This window comes from Schistocerca americana, chromosome 10, assembly GCF_021461395.2.
Source record: "Schistocerca americana isolate TAMUIC-IGC-003095 chromosome 10, iqSchAmer2.1, whole genome shotgun sequence".
In the NCBI taxonomy this organism is placed as follows: Eukaryota; Metazoa; Arthropoda; class Insecta; order Orthoptera; family Acrididae; genus Schistocerca; species Schistocerca americana.
The window spans coordinates 48,776,558-48,791,444 of record NC_060128.1 but is presented as its reverse complement, the minus strand read 5'-3'; the positions used below and the strand labels follow the sequence as shown (position 1 = coordinate 48,791,444).

The 14,887-nt window shown below is 49.0% G+C and overlaps 1 protein-coding gene across 2 annotated transcripts in view; it reads right to left on the bottom strand.

Moving 5' to 3' along the window:
- The window catches only part of LOC124552239 (PHD finger protein 14), a 183,044-nt gene that overhangs the window by 136,188 nt on the left and 31,969 nt on the right, over positions 1 to 14,887 (bottom strand). For both annotated transcript variants that reach the window (XM_047126521.1, XM_047126522.1), the window contains exon 3: positions 6,130 to 6,272. In XM_047126521.1, the coding sequence (XP_046982477.1) occupies positions 6,130 to 6,272 (143 nt within the window). The remainder of the gene's footprint in view (positions 1 to 6,129; positions 6,273 to 14,887) is intronic.

Genomic DNA, 14,887 nt, shown 5'->3' with positions numbered 1-14,887 from the left:
TAGTCTAAAACGCAAATTAAACATTTCTATTGGAATACAAGAATTTAGTTTCACAAATGCAGATGTTTATAAAGTTACATGCAATGACTGCCCTAACTATTACATTAGACAGACAGGGAAACTGATTAAAGTAAGATACAAAGAGCATCTGTCACGTAAATGTTGGGGAAAATATGTAAAATTTCATTTTTTTCTGGATACCTGCTTCTTCTCTAACACACACCATGGAGATTAGAGGACAATGAGGAGTAGAGTACGAGATTAACATCCCACTGACAATGAGATTAGGGAAGGACGGGGAAGGAAATTGGCTGTGCCCTTCCAAATGAACCATCGCAGCATTTTCCTGAAGCAATTTATGGAAGTCACGAAAAACCTACATCAGGATAGCTGGACACAGGTTCGAATTGTTGTCCTCTCGAATGTGAGTCTAGTGTGCCAAGCACTGAACCACCTCACTCGATATAGAGACTAGAAGACTTAGAACTTTTGCGTGAAAAAAGTAAAGATTACAGGCTTGACCAGCTAGAAGAATTAGAGATTTTTAAACATTTTACTCACAAAGACGGATCAATTTTAAATGAACAAGAACAATTCAAAAATAGAAATTTTCATTAAACTAGCAGACACATGGCACGATCTTCCATATGACTACAGGATATGTCATTTTACTCACCTTTTAATGCTAGTGCTACTTGGGTTTCTTCTCTGTTATGATGCAATATATATTTGTAGAGATTTGCACAATTTTTGTATGTGTTTTATATGAGAGTTATGTTTTACTATTTTCTCCCTTTCCCAACTGCTATCTCAGTCCAACCCCCCCCCCCTCCCCCCCAATACCTCCATTCCCCTGCCCTGGTTCCTTTTGCTAGTGTTTCTGTTTGTACTATTCAGTTTTATGTAATTTGCTTTTGCCACAATGACATTCTTTAGGTGGTAAATTACTATTTGTTGTGACATTAATTTTAAATATGTACACAGCTAGATATGATCTGATTTTAACGTAATAATGTTAATTTTAACCTTTATTATGAGAAGGAAAGCTGATACTCACCCTATAGCGGACATGCTGAGTTGCAGATAGGCACAACACAAAGATTTTCACATTTAAGACTTTCAGCCAGTGGCCTTTGTCAACGATAGACACATATACGCAAAGTGTGCTTTCAGTTTCCTGAGACTGCAGTCGTGTGTGTGTGTGTGTGTGTGTGTGTGTGTGTGTGTCTATTGTTGCCAATGGCCATTGGCCAAAAGCTTTAAATGTATCTTCTTGTTGTGCCTATTTGCGACTCAGCATCTCCACTATATGGTGAGTAGTAATTTTTCTTCCTGATAATATTGTTACATTCCATCCTGAATTTTCCACTGTTTGATTTAACTTTAACCTCGGAAGCAAGTTCAGTGTGATGAAAGTTTGAGTGACTATCACGCACCCTTCTTGCATATACTACTAGTGCCCTCTCTTGCCAGTAGCTTTCCTTAGCACAAGCGTTGTGTACATGAAGCTAGTGCACTACATGTACAATGGTGAGGAAGTACTGTTTGACAATAAACAGATTAGGCATGTTCTAATTTAATATGGAGGTGAAACTTTTTTTTGACAGTGGATTTTGGCTATATTTTAACATACATCCGTCACAACATGTAAGACAAAACGTAACACCTTGAACACTAGAGAGAGGACTTTCATATTCACAGGACACGTACATTAACAATACGAGAGAAGGAAAGTTGCTACTCACCATATAGCGGAGAGGCTGAGCCACAATAGGCACAATAAAAAAATTCACACAATCATAGCTTTCGACCATTAAGGCCTTTGTCAGCAGTACACACACACACACACACACACACACACACACACACACACACACACACACAACTTGCACACACGTCTGCAGTCTCAGAGAACCGAAACCACACTGCGAACAGCAGCACCAGTGCATGACGGGAGTGGCGACTGGGTGGGGGTAAGGAGAAGGCTGGGGCGGAGGGGAGGGGGAGGGATAGTATGGTGGGAGTGGTGGACAGTGAAGTGTTGCAGTTTAGACGGAGGGTAGGAGAGATGATAAGGAGGGGGGAGGGGGTAAGTAGTGGAAAGGCGGGAAATAAAAATAAAAGAAATTAAAAGACTGGGTGTGGCGGTGAAATAACGGCTGTGTAGTACTGGAAGGTGAACAGGGAGGGGGCTGGATGGGTAAGGACAGTGACTTACGAAGGCCGAGGCCAGGAGGGTTACGGGAACGTAGGGTATATTGCAGGTAAAGTCCCCACCTGCGCAATTCAGAAAAGCTGGTGTCGGTGGGAAGGATCCATATGGGACAGGCTGTGAAGCGGTCATTGAGATGAGGGGTATCACGTTTGGCAGCGTGTTCAGCTACAGGGTGGTCCACTTGTTTCTCGGCCACAGTTCGTCGGTGGCCGTTCATGCGGGCAGACAGCTTGTCGGTTGTCGTGCCTACGTAGAATGCAGCACAGAGGTTGCAACTTAGCTTGTAGATCAGATGACTGGTTTCACAGGTAGCCCTGCCTTTGATGGGATAGGTATTGTTAGTGACTGGACTGGAGTAGGTGGTGGTAGGAGAATGTATGGGACAGGTCTCGCATCTAGGTCTATTACAGGGGTACGAGCCACGAGGAAAGGGATCGGGAGCAGGGGTCGTGTAAGGATGGACAAGCATATTGTGTAGGTTCAGTGGACGGCAGAATACCGCGGTATGAGGGGTCGGAAGAGTAGTGGACAGGACATTTCTCATTTCAGGGCACGACGAGAGGTAATCGAAACCCTGGTGGAGAGTGTAATTCAGTTGCTCCAGTCACAACAAATAAGGCGTGAATGATGTCCAGTGGTGTAGCCATCTATGCACCATTCACCCGGTTCCAAAGTTCATCTGTGGTGGTCGGAATTGGGTCACAATGTTGCACCTGTAGTTTCACCGTCTATCTATCTATATCCGAATCCCGCTCCAGCTACTGCTGGGTCTGGGTGCCGACGAGTCCTCTCCATTCGGCTCGGTCCTCCCAGCACTTTTCTTCCTCCACTTGCTGCCAGGTCACACCTCTCCTTTCTACAGATATTCTCACTCCCGTTTTCCACCGTGTTCTTGGGAGCCCTCTAGGTCTTTTCCAATCCATCTTTAGTTCTTCCATTATTTTGGGGAGTCTCTGCCCATGCATCCTCTTAACATGCCCATACCATCTTAATCTCTTTTTTTTCTTTTTTTTTTTTTTTTTTTTTTTTTTTGATTTCTTCTCTCATACTTTCTTGTTTAAGGTCCTTTCTAATCTCTACATTCCTTACTCTGTCCATTCTTGTTTTTCCCTTAACTGCTCTGAGAAATTTCATTTCCCCTGCTTGCAGTCTGCTGCAGTCCCTTTCTGTCATTGTCCATGTTTCTCCACCATAGGTGACAATAGGGAAGTAATAATTATTATACATAAGGAGTTTTGCTTTTTCAGAAACTTCCGTATTCCAAATCAGGTGTTTTATTGTTTGGTAGAAATTGTCTCCCTTCTGTAACCTCCTATTAATTTCGTTAGTTATTCTTCCATCCATAGATATTTCACTCCCTAAATAAGTGAAACTTTCTACAACTTTGAGGGGTTCTCCATTCAAGGTAATATTTCTGTTGATCTTTCTCTCTTCCAAATACCATTACTTCACTCTTATCTTTATTTATTTTTAATCCATACCTTTTCATTATTTCCTTCCACGCATCAAGCTGTAACTGTACATCTACCTCTTTATCACCCCATATTACCATATCATCTGCAAAAATCATGCTTCTGTCTTTTTCTTTTACTATATCTTTCACTGCCCTGTTCATTCCCTCCATCACAACATTAAAAAGTGCAGGAGATAGAATACTTCCTTGCTGAAGCCCTTGTCTTACTTTGAAGCATTCAGAGTTCCCCAATGGTGTTCTAATTCTACAATTGTGTCCTCTGTACATTTCTTTATTACATTAATGTAACCATCTTCTATTCTACCTTCTTCATTTCTTCCCAGAGTCTTTCCCTGTTAACTGAGTCATATGCCTTTTCTATGTCTATAAAAACTATTATCACCCTTTTGTTATATTCCCAACTTTTGTCCATCAGTTGACAGATCCCACCCATTTTTGATTGGTGACAAGACTGGTGATCTGACAGGCCAGGGCACAAGACTGACAACCTGTGACACCAGAAAGGCACGTGTTTTTGCAGCAACACATTGTCGCGCATTGTCTTGCTGAAAGATGGCATCTGCAGTGTCATGCAGAAAGGGTACGGCTACGGGTCTGAGGAGACACTCACGTACGTCGCACCGGTCACAGTGCCCCGAGCTCGCGCCAACAGCTATTTGTAGTTGTATCTGTTAGTACCCCACACTGAAGACCTCGAGTCGGTGCCATATGTCATGTGGATGCAGTCATTGTAATGCCACTCTACCTGTCTGCCAAACAAACAGAACCTAGATTTGTCTGAAAACACTATCCGATGCCATTCCCGACCACAGTTACGTCGTTCCGTACACCACTGTCATCTAGCAGTTTCTACACATTCACGAAAGGTGGACGGAGAAGTGGATGACGCGCACGTAACCTGTGTCATAACGAACGGTAGCAGACTGTCATCCCCGACCGTGTACGGTGTGTTACACAGTTCCACTGTCGCACCAGAGCCGAGGAGGACGCAGATTCGCCCCGCGACACCACTCGGACGAGGTGTCGATCTTCTCCGGTGGTGACCCGGGTGGTGCGATGTGACCCGTCTCGTCGCGTTCCCGTGAACCGTTCGGCACTCACCCGTCGCACTGCCGGAACACTCCGTTCCGCGCAAGCGGCAATTTCCCGCAGTGACGCATCCACGTTCTCTCGTGTCAATATTGTGCCCCCTTTCCTACTTCCCGATTTGACATCACGGTCCGCACGTACGTCTACGAGGCACCGCGCACGTCTGCTCGTGTAACACTGATCCGTTACCTTCAGTTTATAGCGGGCACATTTTACGGGTAGCTAGACACCTCCAGATCTAGAACAACGCACACGTAGTTGGCCACTGTCATCTCCAGGCACAGCGGCCCAGCTCAGCTCTGGTGGGTAAGTGAGACACGGAGGAGGAGGGGGCTGGTGGAGGATGCCGCACTGCTGTGCACGCAGGGTCCTGGCTGGGACGGGACGGTGAGCAGTGCGCCGTTACGTATCCCGATTTCACCTTTCTGATGAATGGTATTTGCAAATTATAAAATGGTACAACAATTTAGTTTATAGGACAGTACAACTACTGTGCAAATTTATCACTTATTTTCACGTGGTAAGTCACGTCCGGGAACGACACTCGTCTCTGAGCCGGTGTAACAGTACGAGTCGAGATAGATGTAACGGAACTTGAACAGCGTATTTGCCTCTATTGGTTACGGTAGAGAGATCGATCTTTCGTGAGAAGGAAGGAATGTCGACAAGTTTAAAAGGCCCAACATTACAAGAAGCAGAAGCTCAGCTGAACACTTTTGATGAAAGTAATTGACTCTAGCATGTTTGAGGAGCCATCCCAGCATTTACTGCAACCCTTTTACAAAAATCACAGGGATCTTCTTCTGCTCTAATGGAGACTGAAACAACCAACACATAACAACTAAACATTCACAATATACTCAGTGAGGTACGAAGACGTGCTTCCGAGATACACATACGGCAGTGACAAATGTAGTGGCAGTCGGAGTTCTGACTGCGAAACTGGATAAATGTAAAAATGGAAGATGCGAGACAGTACAGGAAAATAGACCAGTTCTGCATATGATACATATAAATGATTCGAATAATGCCGAATCTGGGGTGAAACAATAAATCGCCTCAGTGAGTGAGATGTCTGATGCGACAGGTTTTATTCGAATACCATTACATTACTTGCTGTAAGAAAATTTTCAGTTTCAGCTAATTTTCAGAGAACAACTGACACCTAGCCACTTCTCAGAAAAGGTAAAGGATCTGTATACTGCTATCAAGTGTGGTTCGGGATTTTAAAATAGGCCTAGTGCGAGTTTCAGTCGAGCACAATGTGTACAATAATTTCGTAGCTGAAGGTAAGGAATGGCACAAAATCCTGGCAGAAACTCAAATTACTCGAAAACAGTTAACTACTTACCTGTTTTCCATCAGCCTGCCTCTGCTTCGCCCTCTCTATGACGTCACCGATGGTGACTCCCTCTGACATAGTGTCATTCTTCTGCCCTCCTTCCGAATCGTCAGAATCCTCTCCGTTATCTTCGTCGTCATCGTCGTCGTCATCTGTAGAAGAAATTTTGGAACTGAAGAACCTGTACCAATTGTTTTACCACTGTTTACAGTTCAGAAATGGGAATAGCTGCTTAATGAAACTTGTCTAAGCCGATTCTAAATTGAACCTTTCATAACTATTAAGTAAAGGTAAAAAGTACTTCCATTTAGCAGGCAGGGCATACGCGGGCACGAGCAAAAGGTCACAAAAGTGTTAGATCTCACAACAAAATGCAACTGCATCTGAGAGAGGGAGGATAAGGGCTCAATGTCTCACCGATAAAAGATTGTCGGAGAGCGAACAGCGTACGTTTTGAAAATAGATGAGGAGGACAGGTAAGCACTTGTCTCCAGTGTTTTATGAAAACTACAAAAAATATAAACCTGGACGGGTGGACGAGGATTGGTACCACTGTCCTCACCCGCAAGAGTCCATCTTGCCACTGCGCTTCCTTCTCCCTCAGTCTCAGAACTGAAGGGTCAGCAAGAGAAAGTGCCAACTCTCAATTTAGAGAAGGCTAGTCTACTCGCACTGTCTGTTGTACTCCCGAATGAGCCACATGCTACCGACAAGTAATTCCGTAGACATCACTAGAGAAAGCCGACTGCTGCACAAATTGCTTTCCCTTGCTGTACATAAATTCTCATCTTTAAACTTGTCGAAACATGTTACACACAATTACACAAAATACATTCTCGTGAGTTCAGCACTTTCTTCTGCCGACCCCTTCTACTTTTAAACTAAAGAACAGCGGGTCTGTCTCTGGTGTCTCTTACTCCACTGTAAGGGCACAGTTTTGTGAGCAGTTAGAACACAAGATATTTTGTGTGTGATTCTGCAGCAAATGTCCCTTCAATACAATTCCATTCCTTTTGGGAACAGTTCACTACTGCAGCAATTCCTGCCTCACAGCGAAGCGATCTCGGCCAGGAGCCGGTACGTACGCCAGTGCTCCCACTTTTCACCGTCGTCTTTCGTCCACAATTCTGACACGAGTCTCTGTAGACTGAGGTGTCTGTCATTGCTGGTGAACTCAAAGAGCTTTATTTAGTAAGAGACAAATTAAAACAGTAATTTCAGGCAGGTGCGTTTTTATTGACATCCACAATATGTGAGAATTTTCACCCTCATCATCTTATGTCCGTAGATGGTTTCTGCACAATTTCAAAATAAATGCAAAGCAGATGACTGACTGAAGTGAGCAAAAATACACGTAAAAACCACTGCGCCTTGCAGAAGGTCACAATGAAAATCCTCAAAATACGCCACAGATGTTAATGAAAATGTGATGGGCGCAGATAAATGTTTTGTAAGTAATCTGTCTTATACAGGGTGTTACAAAAAGGTACGGCCAAACTTTCAGGAAACATTCCTCACACACAAAGAAAGAAAATATGATATGTGGACATGTGTCTGGAAACGATTACTTTCCGTGTTAGAGCTCATTTTATTACTTCTCTTCAAATCACGTTAATCATGTAATGGAAACACACAGCAACAGAATGTACCAGCGTGACTTCAAACACTTTGTTACAGGAAATGTTCAAAATGTCCTCCGTTAGCGAGGATACACGCATCCACTTTCCGTCGCATGGAATCCATGATGCGCTGATGCAGCCCTGGAGAATGGCGTATTGTATCACAGCAGTCCACAATACGAGCATGAAGAGTCTCTACATTTGGTACCGGGATTGCGTAGACGAGAGCTTTCAAATGCCTCCATAAATGAAAGTCAAGAGGATTGAGGTTAGGAGAGCGTGGAGGCCATGGAATTGGTCCGCTCTACCAATCCATCGGTCACCGAATCTGTTGTCAAGAAGCGTACGAACACTTCGACTGAAATGTGCAGGAGCTCCATCGTGCACGAACCACATGTTGTGTCGTACTTGTAAAGGCACATGTTCTAGCAGCACAAGTAGAGTATCCCGTATGAAACCGTGATAACGTGCTCCATTGAGCGTAGGTGGAAGAACATGGGGACCAATCGAGACATCACCAACAATGCCTCCCCAAACGTTCACAGAAAATCTGTGTCGATGACATGATTGCACAATTGCGTGCGGATTCTCGTCAGCCCACACACGTCGATTGTGAAAATTTACAATTTGATCACGTTGGAATGAAGCCTCATCCGTAAAGAGAACATTTGCACTGAAATGATGATTGACACATTGTCGGATGAACCATTCGCAGAGGTGTACCCGTGGAGGCCAATCAGCGGCTGATAGTGCCTGCACACGCTGTACATGGTACGGAAACAACTGTTTCTCCCATAGCACTCTCCATACAGTGACGTGGTCAATGTTACCTTGTACAGCAGCAGCTTCTCTGACGTTGATATTAGGGTTATCGTCAACTGCACGAAGAATTGCCTCGTCCATTGCAGGTGTCCTCGTCGTTCTAGGTCTTCCCCAGTCGCGAGTCATAGGCTGGAACGTTCCGTGCTCCCTAAGACGCCGATCAATTGCTTCGAACGTCTTCCTGTCGGGACACCTTCGTTCTGGAAATCTGTCTCGATACAAACGTACCGCGCCACGGCTATTGGTTGGTTGGTTTGGGGGATTAAAGGGACCAGACTGCTACGGTCATCGGTCCCTTTGTCCAAGTACTAAAAAAACATCCACAGAGAATAAAATACGAGTAACAGAATAGAGCACAGACGACACTGAACAAGAGAAACTGAGACAAAGACCAGACAAAACGAACTAAAAGCACACAGAGTGTGACGGTGGTTGGCCGACCAGAGAAATAAAAAAGGAAAAGCCAACCACTTGAAACACATTAAAAAATCAGTTTAAAACCGGAGGCCAAAGGCCAAAATCAACACAAAACAATAAGATAAAAACAGAAACACTCAGATTAAAGAATAAAAACCCCCTGCCCGAATAAAACGTAAAACTAAGTCAGCCATAGCCGAGTCATCTGTTAAAAGGGCAGGGAGCGAGTCAGGCAGTGCGAACGACTGCCTGAGCGCAGCTAAAAACGGACACTCCAATAAAACGGAGCCGCAGCGACATAGAGGCGCGTCCTCACGGCGCAATAAGTGGCCGTGCGTAAGCCGAGTGTGCCCAATGCGCAGCCGGCAGAGGACAACAGACTCCTTGCGAGAGAACCGCAAGGAGGAGCGCCACACACCGGTAGCCCCCTTGATGGCCCGAAGTTTGTTGCGTGAAGGCAGGGCGCGCCATTCAGTGTCCCAAAGGTCCAGAATTTTGCGGCGTAGGAACGCTCGCAAATCTGTCTGCGGGAGGCCAACGTCCAGAGATGGTGCACTAATCGCCTCTTTCGCCAGCCGGTCAACATTCTCGTTGCCGGGGATCCCAACATGGCCTGGGGTCCACACGAAGATCGCAGAGCGGCCGCAACGCGCAAGAGTATGCAGGGACTCATGGATAGCCATCACCAGACGGGAACGAGGAAAACACTGGTCGAGTGCTCGTAAACTGCTCAGGGAATCGCTACAGATGACGAAGGACTCACCTGCGCAGGAGCGGATATACTCTAGGGCTCGAAAGATGGCGACCAGCTCAGCAGTGTAAACGCTGCAGCCAGCCGGCAAGGAACGTTGTTCGGAATGGTCCCCTAGAGTGAGCGCATAACCGACTCGACCAGCAACCATCGAGCCGTCGGTGTAAACAATGCCAGAGCCCTGATACGTGGCCAGGATGGAATAAAAGCGGCGGCGGAAGGCCTCTGGAGGGACCGAGTCCTTCGAGCCCTGTGCCAAGTCGAGCCGAAGGCAAGGGCGAGGAACACACCACGGGGGTGTACGCAGAGGCGCCTGGATAGGAGGCGGAACAGGGAAAAACCCAAGCCCGCAGAGAAGCTCCTTGACGCGTATGGCGATCGGACAACCCGACCGGGGCCGACGTTCCGGCAGATGGACGACTGAAGGCGGGAACAGGAGACGATAGTTAGGATGCCCGGGCGAGCTTAGAACATGGGCAGCATAAGCGGCCAGCAAACGTTGGCGTCGGAACCGCAGTGGAGGGACACCTGCCTCCACGAGTAAGCTGTCCACAGGGCTGGTGCGGAAAGCACCAGTGGCAAGGCGTATCCCGCTGTGGAGAATTGGGTCCAGCTCCCGCAACGCAGACGGGGATGCTGAGCCATATGCCAGGCACCCATAATCCAGACGGGACTGGATTAACGCCTGGTAGAGCCGCAACAGGGTAGAGCGGTCGGCTCCCCAGCGGGAGTGGCTCAAACATCCCAGTGCATTGAGATGCCGCCAACACGTCTGTTTGAGCTGCCGGATATGAGGCAGCCAAGTCAACCGGGCATCGAAAACCACCCCCAAAAACCTGTGTGATTCCACCACCGAAAGAAGTTCGCCGTTAAGAGAAAGCTGCGGCTCCGGGTGGACAGTACGTCGCCGGCAGAAATGCATAACGCAGGTCTTGGCTGCCAAAAACTGAAACCCATGCGTTACAGCCCAAGACTGCGCCCTACGGATAGCGCCCTGTAGCTGACGTTCAACAGCTGCAATGCCGGGAGAGCTGTAATAAAGGCAGAAGTCGTCAGCATACAGGGAAGCGGAGACAGAGTTTCCCACGGCCGCAGCAAGCCTGTTAATGGCTATTAAAAACAGACAGACACTTAAAACAGAGCCCTGTGGCACACCGTTCTCCTGGACGTGGGAGGAACTATATGAGGCCGCGACTTGCACGCGGAAGGTACGACACGACAGAAAATTGCGGATAAAAATCGGCAGAGGACCCCTAAGACCCCATCCATGAAGCGTAGAAAGAATGTGATGACGCCACGTCGTATCGTACGCCTTCCGCATGTCGAAAAAGACAGTGACCAGGTGCTGACGGCGGGAAAAGGCAGTACGGATGGCCGACTCCAGGCTCACCAGATTGTCGGCAGCGGAGCGGCCTTTACGGAACCCACCCTGAGATGGAGCCAGGAGGCCCCGAGACTCCAGTACCCAATTCAAGCGCCGGCTCACCATCCGTTCAAGCAACTTGCAAAGAATGTTGGTGAGGCTAATGGGACGGTAGCTGTCCACCTCCAGAGGGTTCTTTCCAGGTTTCAAAACGGGGATGACAATGCCTTCCCGCCATTGCGACGGAAACTCCCCCTCGACCCAAAGACGGTTGTAAAGATCGAGAACGCGCCGCTGGCAGTCCACTGAAAGGTGTTTCAGCATCTGACAGTGGATGCCATCTGGCCCAGGAGCGGTATCAGGGCAAGCAGCTAGGGCACTGCGAAATTCCCACTCACTAAATGGAGCATTGTAAGATTCCGGGTGGTTGGTGCGAAACGCAAGGCTCCGACGTTCCATCCGCTCTTTAATGGAGCGGAAGGCCTGGGGATAATTCGCAGAAGCGGAACTCATAGCAAAATGCTCTGCTAAGCGATTTGCAATAACGTCGGAGTCAGTACAAACGGCTCCATTCAGTGAGAGCGCAGGGACGCTGGCAGGGGTCCGATAGCCGTAGACGCGTCGAATCTTGGCCCAGACCTGCGATGGAGTGACATGGAGGCCAATTGTGGACACATATCGCTCCCAGCACTCCTTCTTGCCTTGGCGGATAAGGAGGCGGGCCCGCGCACGCAGCTGTTTGAAGGCGATAAGGTGGTCGATGGAGGGATGTCGCTTGTGACGCTGGAGCGCCCGGCGGCGATCTTTAATCGCTTCAGCGATCTCAGGCGACCACCAAAGCACAGCCTTCCGCTGAGGGGACCCACAGGAATGGGGAATGGCAGAGTCGGCGGCAGTAACAATGCCGGTGGTGACCGATTGAACCACCGCATCAATGTCATCAGTAGAGAGAGGCTCAAAAGCGGCAGTGGAGGAGAACAAGTCCCAGTCAGCCTTATTCATAGCCCATCTGCTAGGGCGCCCAGAAGAGTGGCCCTGTGGTAGTGACAAAATGATCGGAAAATGGTCACTACCACACAGGTCATCATGCACACTCCATTGGACAGACGGTAAGAGGCTATGGCTACAGATTGAAAGGTCAATGGCGGAGTAGGTGCCATGCGCCACACTGAAGTGTGTGAAGGCACCATCATTTAACAGCGAGAGATCGAGCTGCGACAATAAATGCTCAACGATGGCGCCTCGACCTGTGGCCACTGACCCACTCCACAGAGGGTTATGGGCGTTGAAGTCGCCCAATAGCAAGAAAGGTGGCGGCAATTGGGCGACCAGTGCAGCCAGGACATGCTGCGAGACATCACCATCCGGTGGAATGTAAAGACTGCAGACGGTAACAGCCTGTGGCGTCCACACGCGTACAGCGACAGCCTCTAAAGGCGTCTGGAGAGGGACAGACTCGCTGTGCAGAGTGTGAAGGACATATATGCAGACGCCACCAGACACCCTTTCATAAGCTGCTCGGTTCTTATAATAACCCCGATAGCCACGGAGGGCAGGGGTTCGCATTGCTGGAAACCAAGTTTCCTGGAGAGCAATGCAGAAGAAAGGGTGAAGGCTGATAAGTTGGCGGAGCTCAGCTAGATGGTGGAAGAAACCGCTGCAGTTCCACTGGAGGATGGTGTTGTCCATGGCTGGGAAAGGCGTGACGGGACTGGGAAGGCAGATTACGACGCTGGGTCACCTGCTGCCTCCGATTGAGCACCTGTGCTAGTGCTATCCATGGCGTCTGAGGGACCGGCGAGATCTAGGTCCTCAGCGGACGCCAGGATCTCCACCTCGTCCTCAGATGCAGATTTGGAAGGTGGCGGTGGGGTGGCTGCCACCGCGAGTTCCTTGGGCTTAGAGCTCTTCTTCTTTGATTTCTCACGCTGCTCCTTGGGTTTAACTGGCTGGGAGGGCTTCACCAATTCAGTCTCCGGGACTGAGGAGGATCGTGAAGCCCGTCGACCAGCTGATTGCGGGCACTTACGCCACTGTCGGTCGTCAGCCTTCCCACTGGTGGAAAGCTGGGAAGGGAGGGACCCGAGGGACCCCTTGCGAGCGTGAGAAGCCGAAGAAGTTGGACACTTCTCCGGCTTAGAAGCAGGGATGGACGTCCCTGATGGGGGGGATGGTGTTGCCCCTGAGGTAGGTGGCGCAGGAGCAACCCGGTGGGTAGAGCCCCCACTGGCAAGGGGGCAGGAGGAGTTGTACCACTCAGCGATCCGGCCGGAAGTCGCGAAACTGATGGGGCGAGCACAGGTGTTGTAGCAGCGGCGTAGGATGATGTCATTCTCACGGGATGTAATCGGTCGTATTTCCTTTGGGCCTCAGTATAAGTCAGTCGGTCCAGGGTCTTATATTCCACGATTTTGCGTTCTTTCTGGAAGATTCTGCAGTCTGGCGAGCAAGGTGAATGGTGCTCCCCGCAGTTGACACAGATGGGAGGCGGGGCACATGGAGTATCGGGATGAGACGGGCGTCCGCAATCTCTACATGTGAGGCTGGAAGTGCAGCGGGAAGACATATGGCCGAACTTCCAGCACTTGAAGCACCGCATCGGGGGAGGAATATAGGGCCTGACGTCACATCGGTAGACCATCACCTTGACCTTTTCCGGTAACGTATCACCCTCGAAGGCCAAGATGAAGGCACCGGTAGCTATCTGATTTTCCTTCGGACCCCGATGAACGCGCCGGACGAAATGTACACCTCTGCGCTCCAAGTTGGCGCGCAGCTCGTCATCAGACTGCAAAAGAAGGTCCTTATGGTAAATAACTCCCTGGACCATATTTACACTCTTATGCGGTGTGATCGTAACAGCAACATCCCCCAACTTGTCACAAGCAAGTAACCGTCGTGACTGGGCAGAGGATGCCGTTTGGATCAGGACCGATCCAGAGCGCATTTTTGACAAGCCCTCCACCTCCCCAAACTTGTCCTCTAAATGCTCGACGAAGAACTGAGGCTTTGTGGAGAGAAAAGACTCCCCATCAGCTCTCGTACAAACTAAGAATCGGGGCGAATAATTGCTACTGCCATCCTGAGATTGACGTTCCTCCCACGGCGTGGCCAGAGAGGGGAACGTTTTCGGATCGTACTTTTCAGCATTAAATTGAGCCCGAGAATGCTTAGAGACTGCTGGCGGCTGGCCGCCAGCGAGAGATGATGTACCACGCTTCATTGCGGGTCATCCGCCCTGATGCCACCTACTCCGACCAAGGGCCCTCCCCACGGGCGCCACCCAGCCGCAGCAATAGCCACCTGGCAGGACGGCCATTGCCGGGAGTCCCGATGCCCCAGGGCGATGGGCATCTACTCCTTGGCATATGTGGGGAGTTAACGGCGCAGGCATCAGTAGAGCGATCCCTGTGTTGTCAGGGGGCTACAACCAAGAGGGTACATGGCGGCCCCACCACAACGGACTGGCTACCGTGCTGGATCTTAGGTGCAAAAATGGCGAAGGTCGTCGTCGCAGTTAAAAGAAACACTGCAGAGTGCAGCGTGGTAATCGCCCAAGAGACCGAAAACGAGCAGGACACCATTGCAACGACGAGAAAGACGGCTAAAGGTCTAATTGCACGACGGGTACAGTGCACCATGTAAGGCGCCCTTCCCCAATTGGCTCGCTCTTCGGAATAATTTAGAAAGATGGAGGTCAAACCCGAGAGGGGACCATCACATAAAGACGAAACATGTGAGACTCCTTTTAGTCGCCTCTTACGACAGGCAGGAATACCACGGGCCTATTCTAAC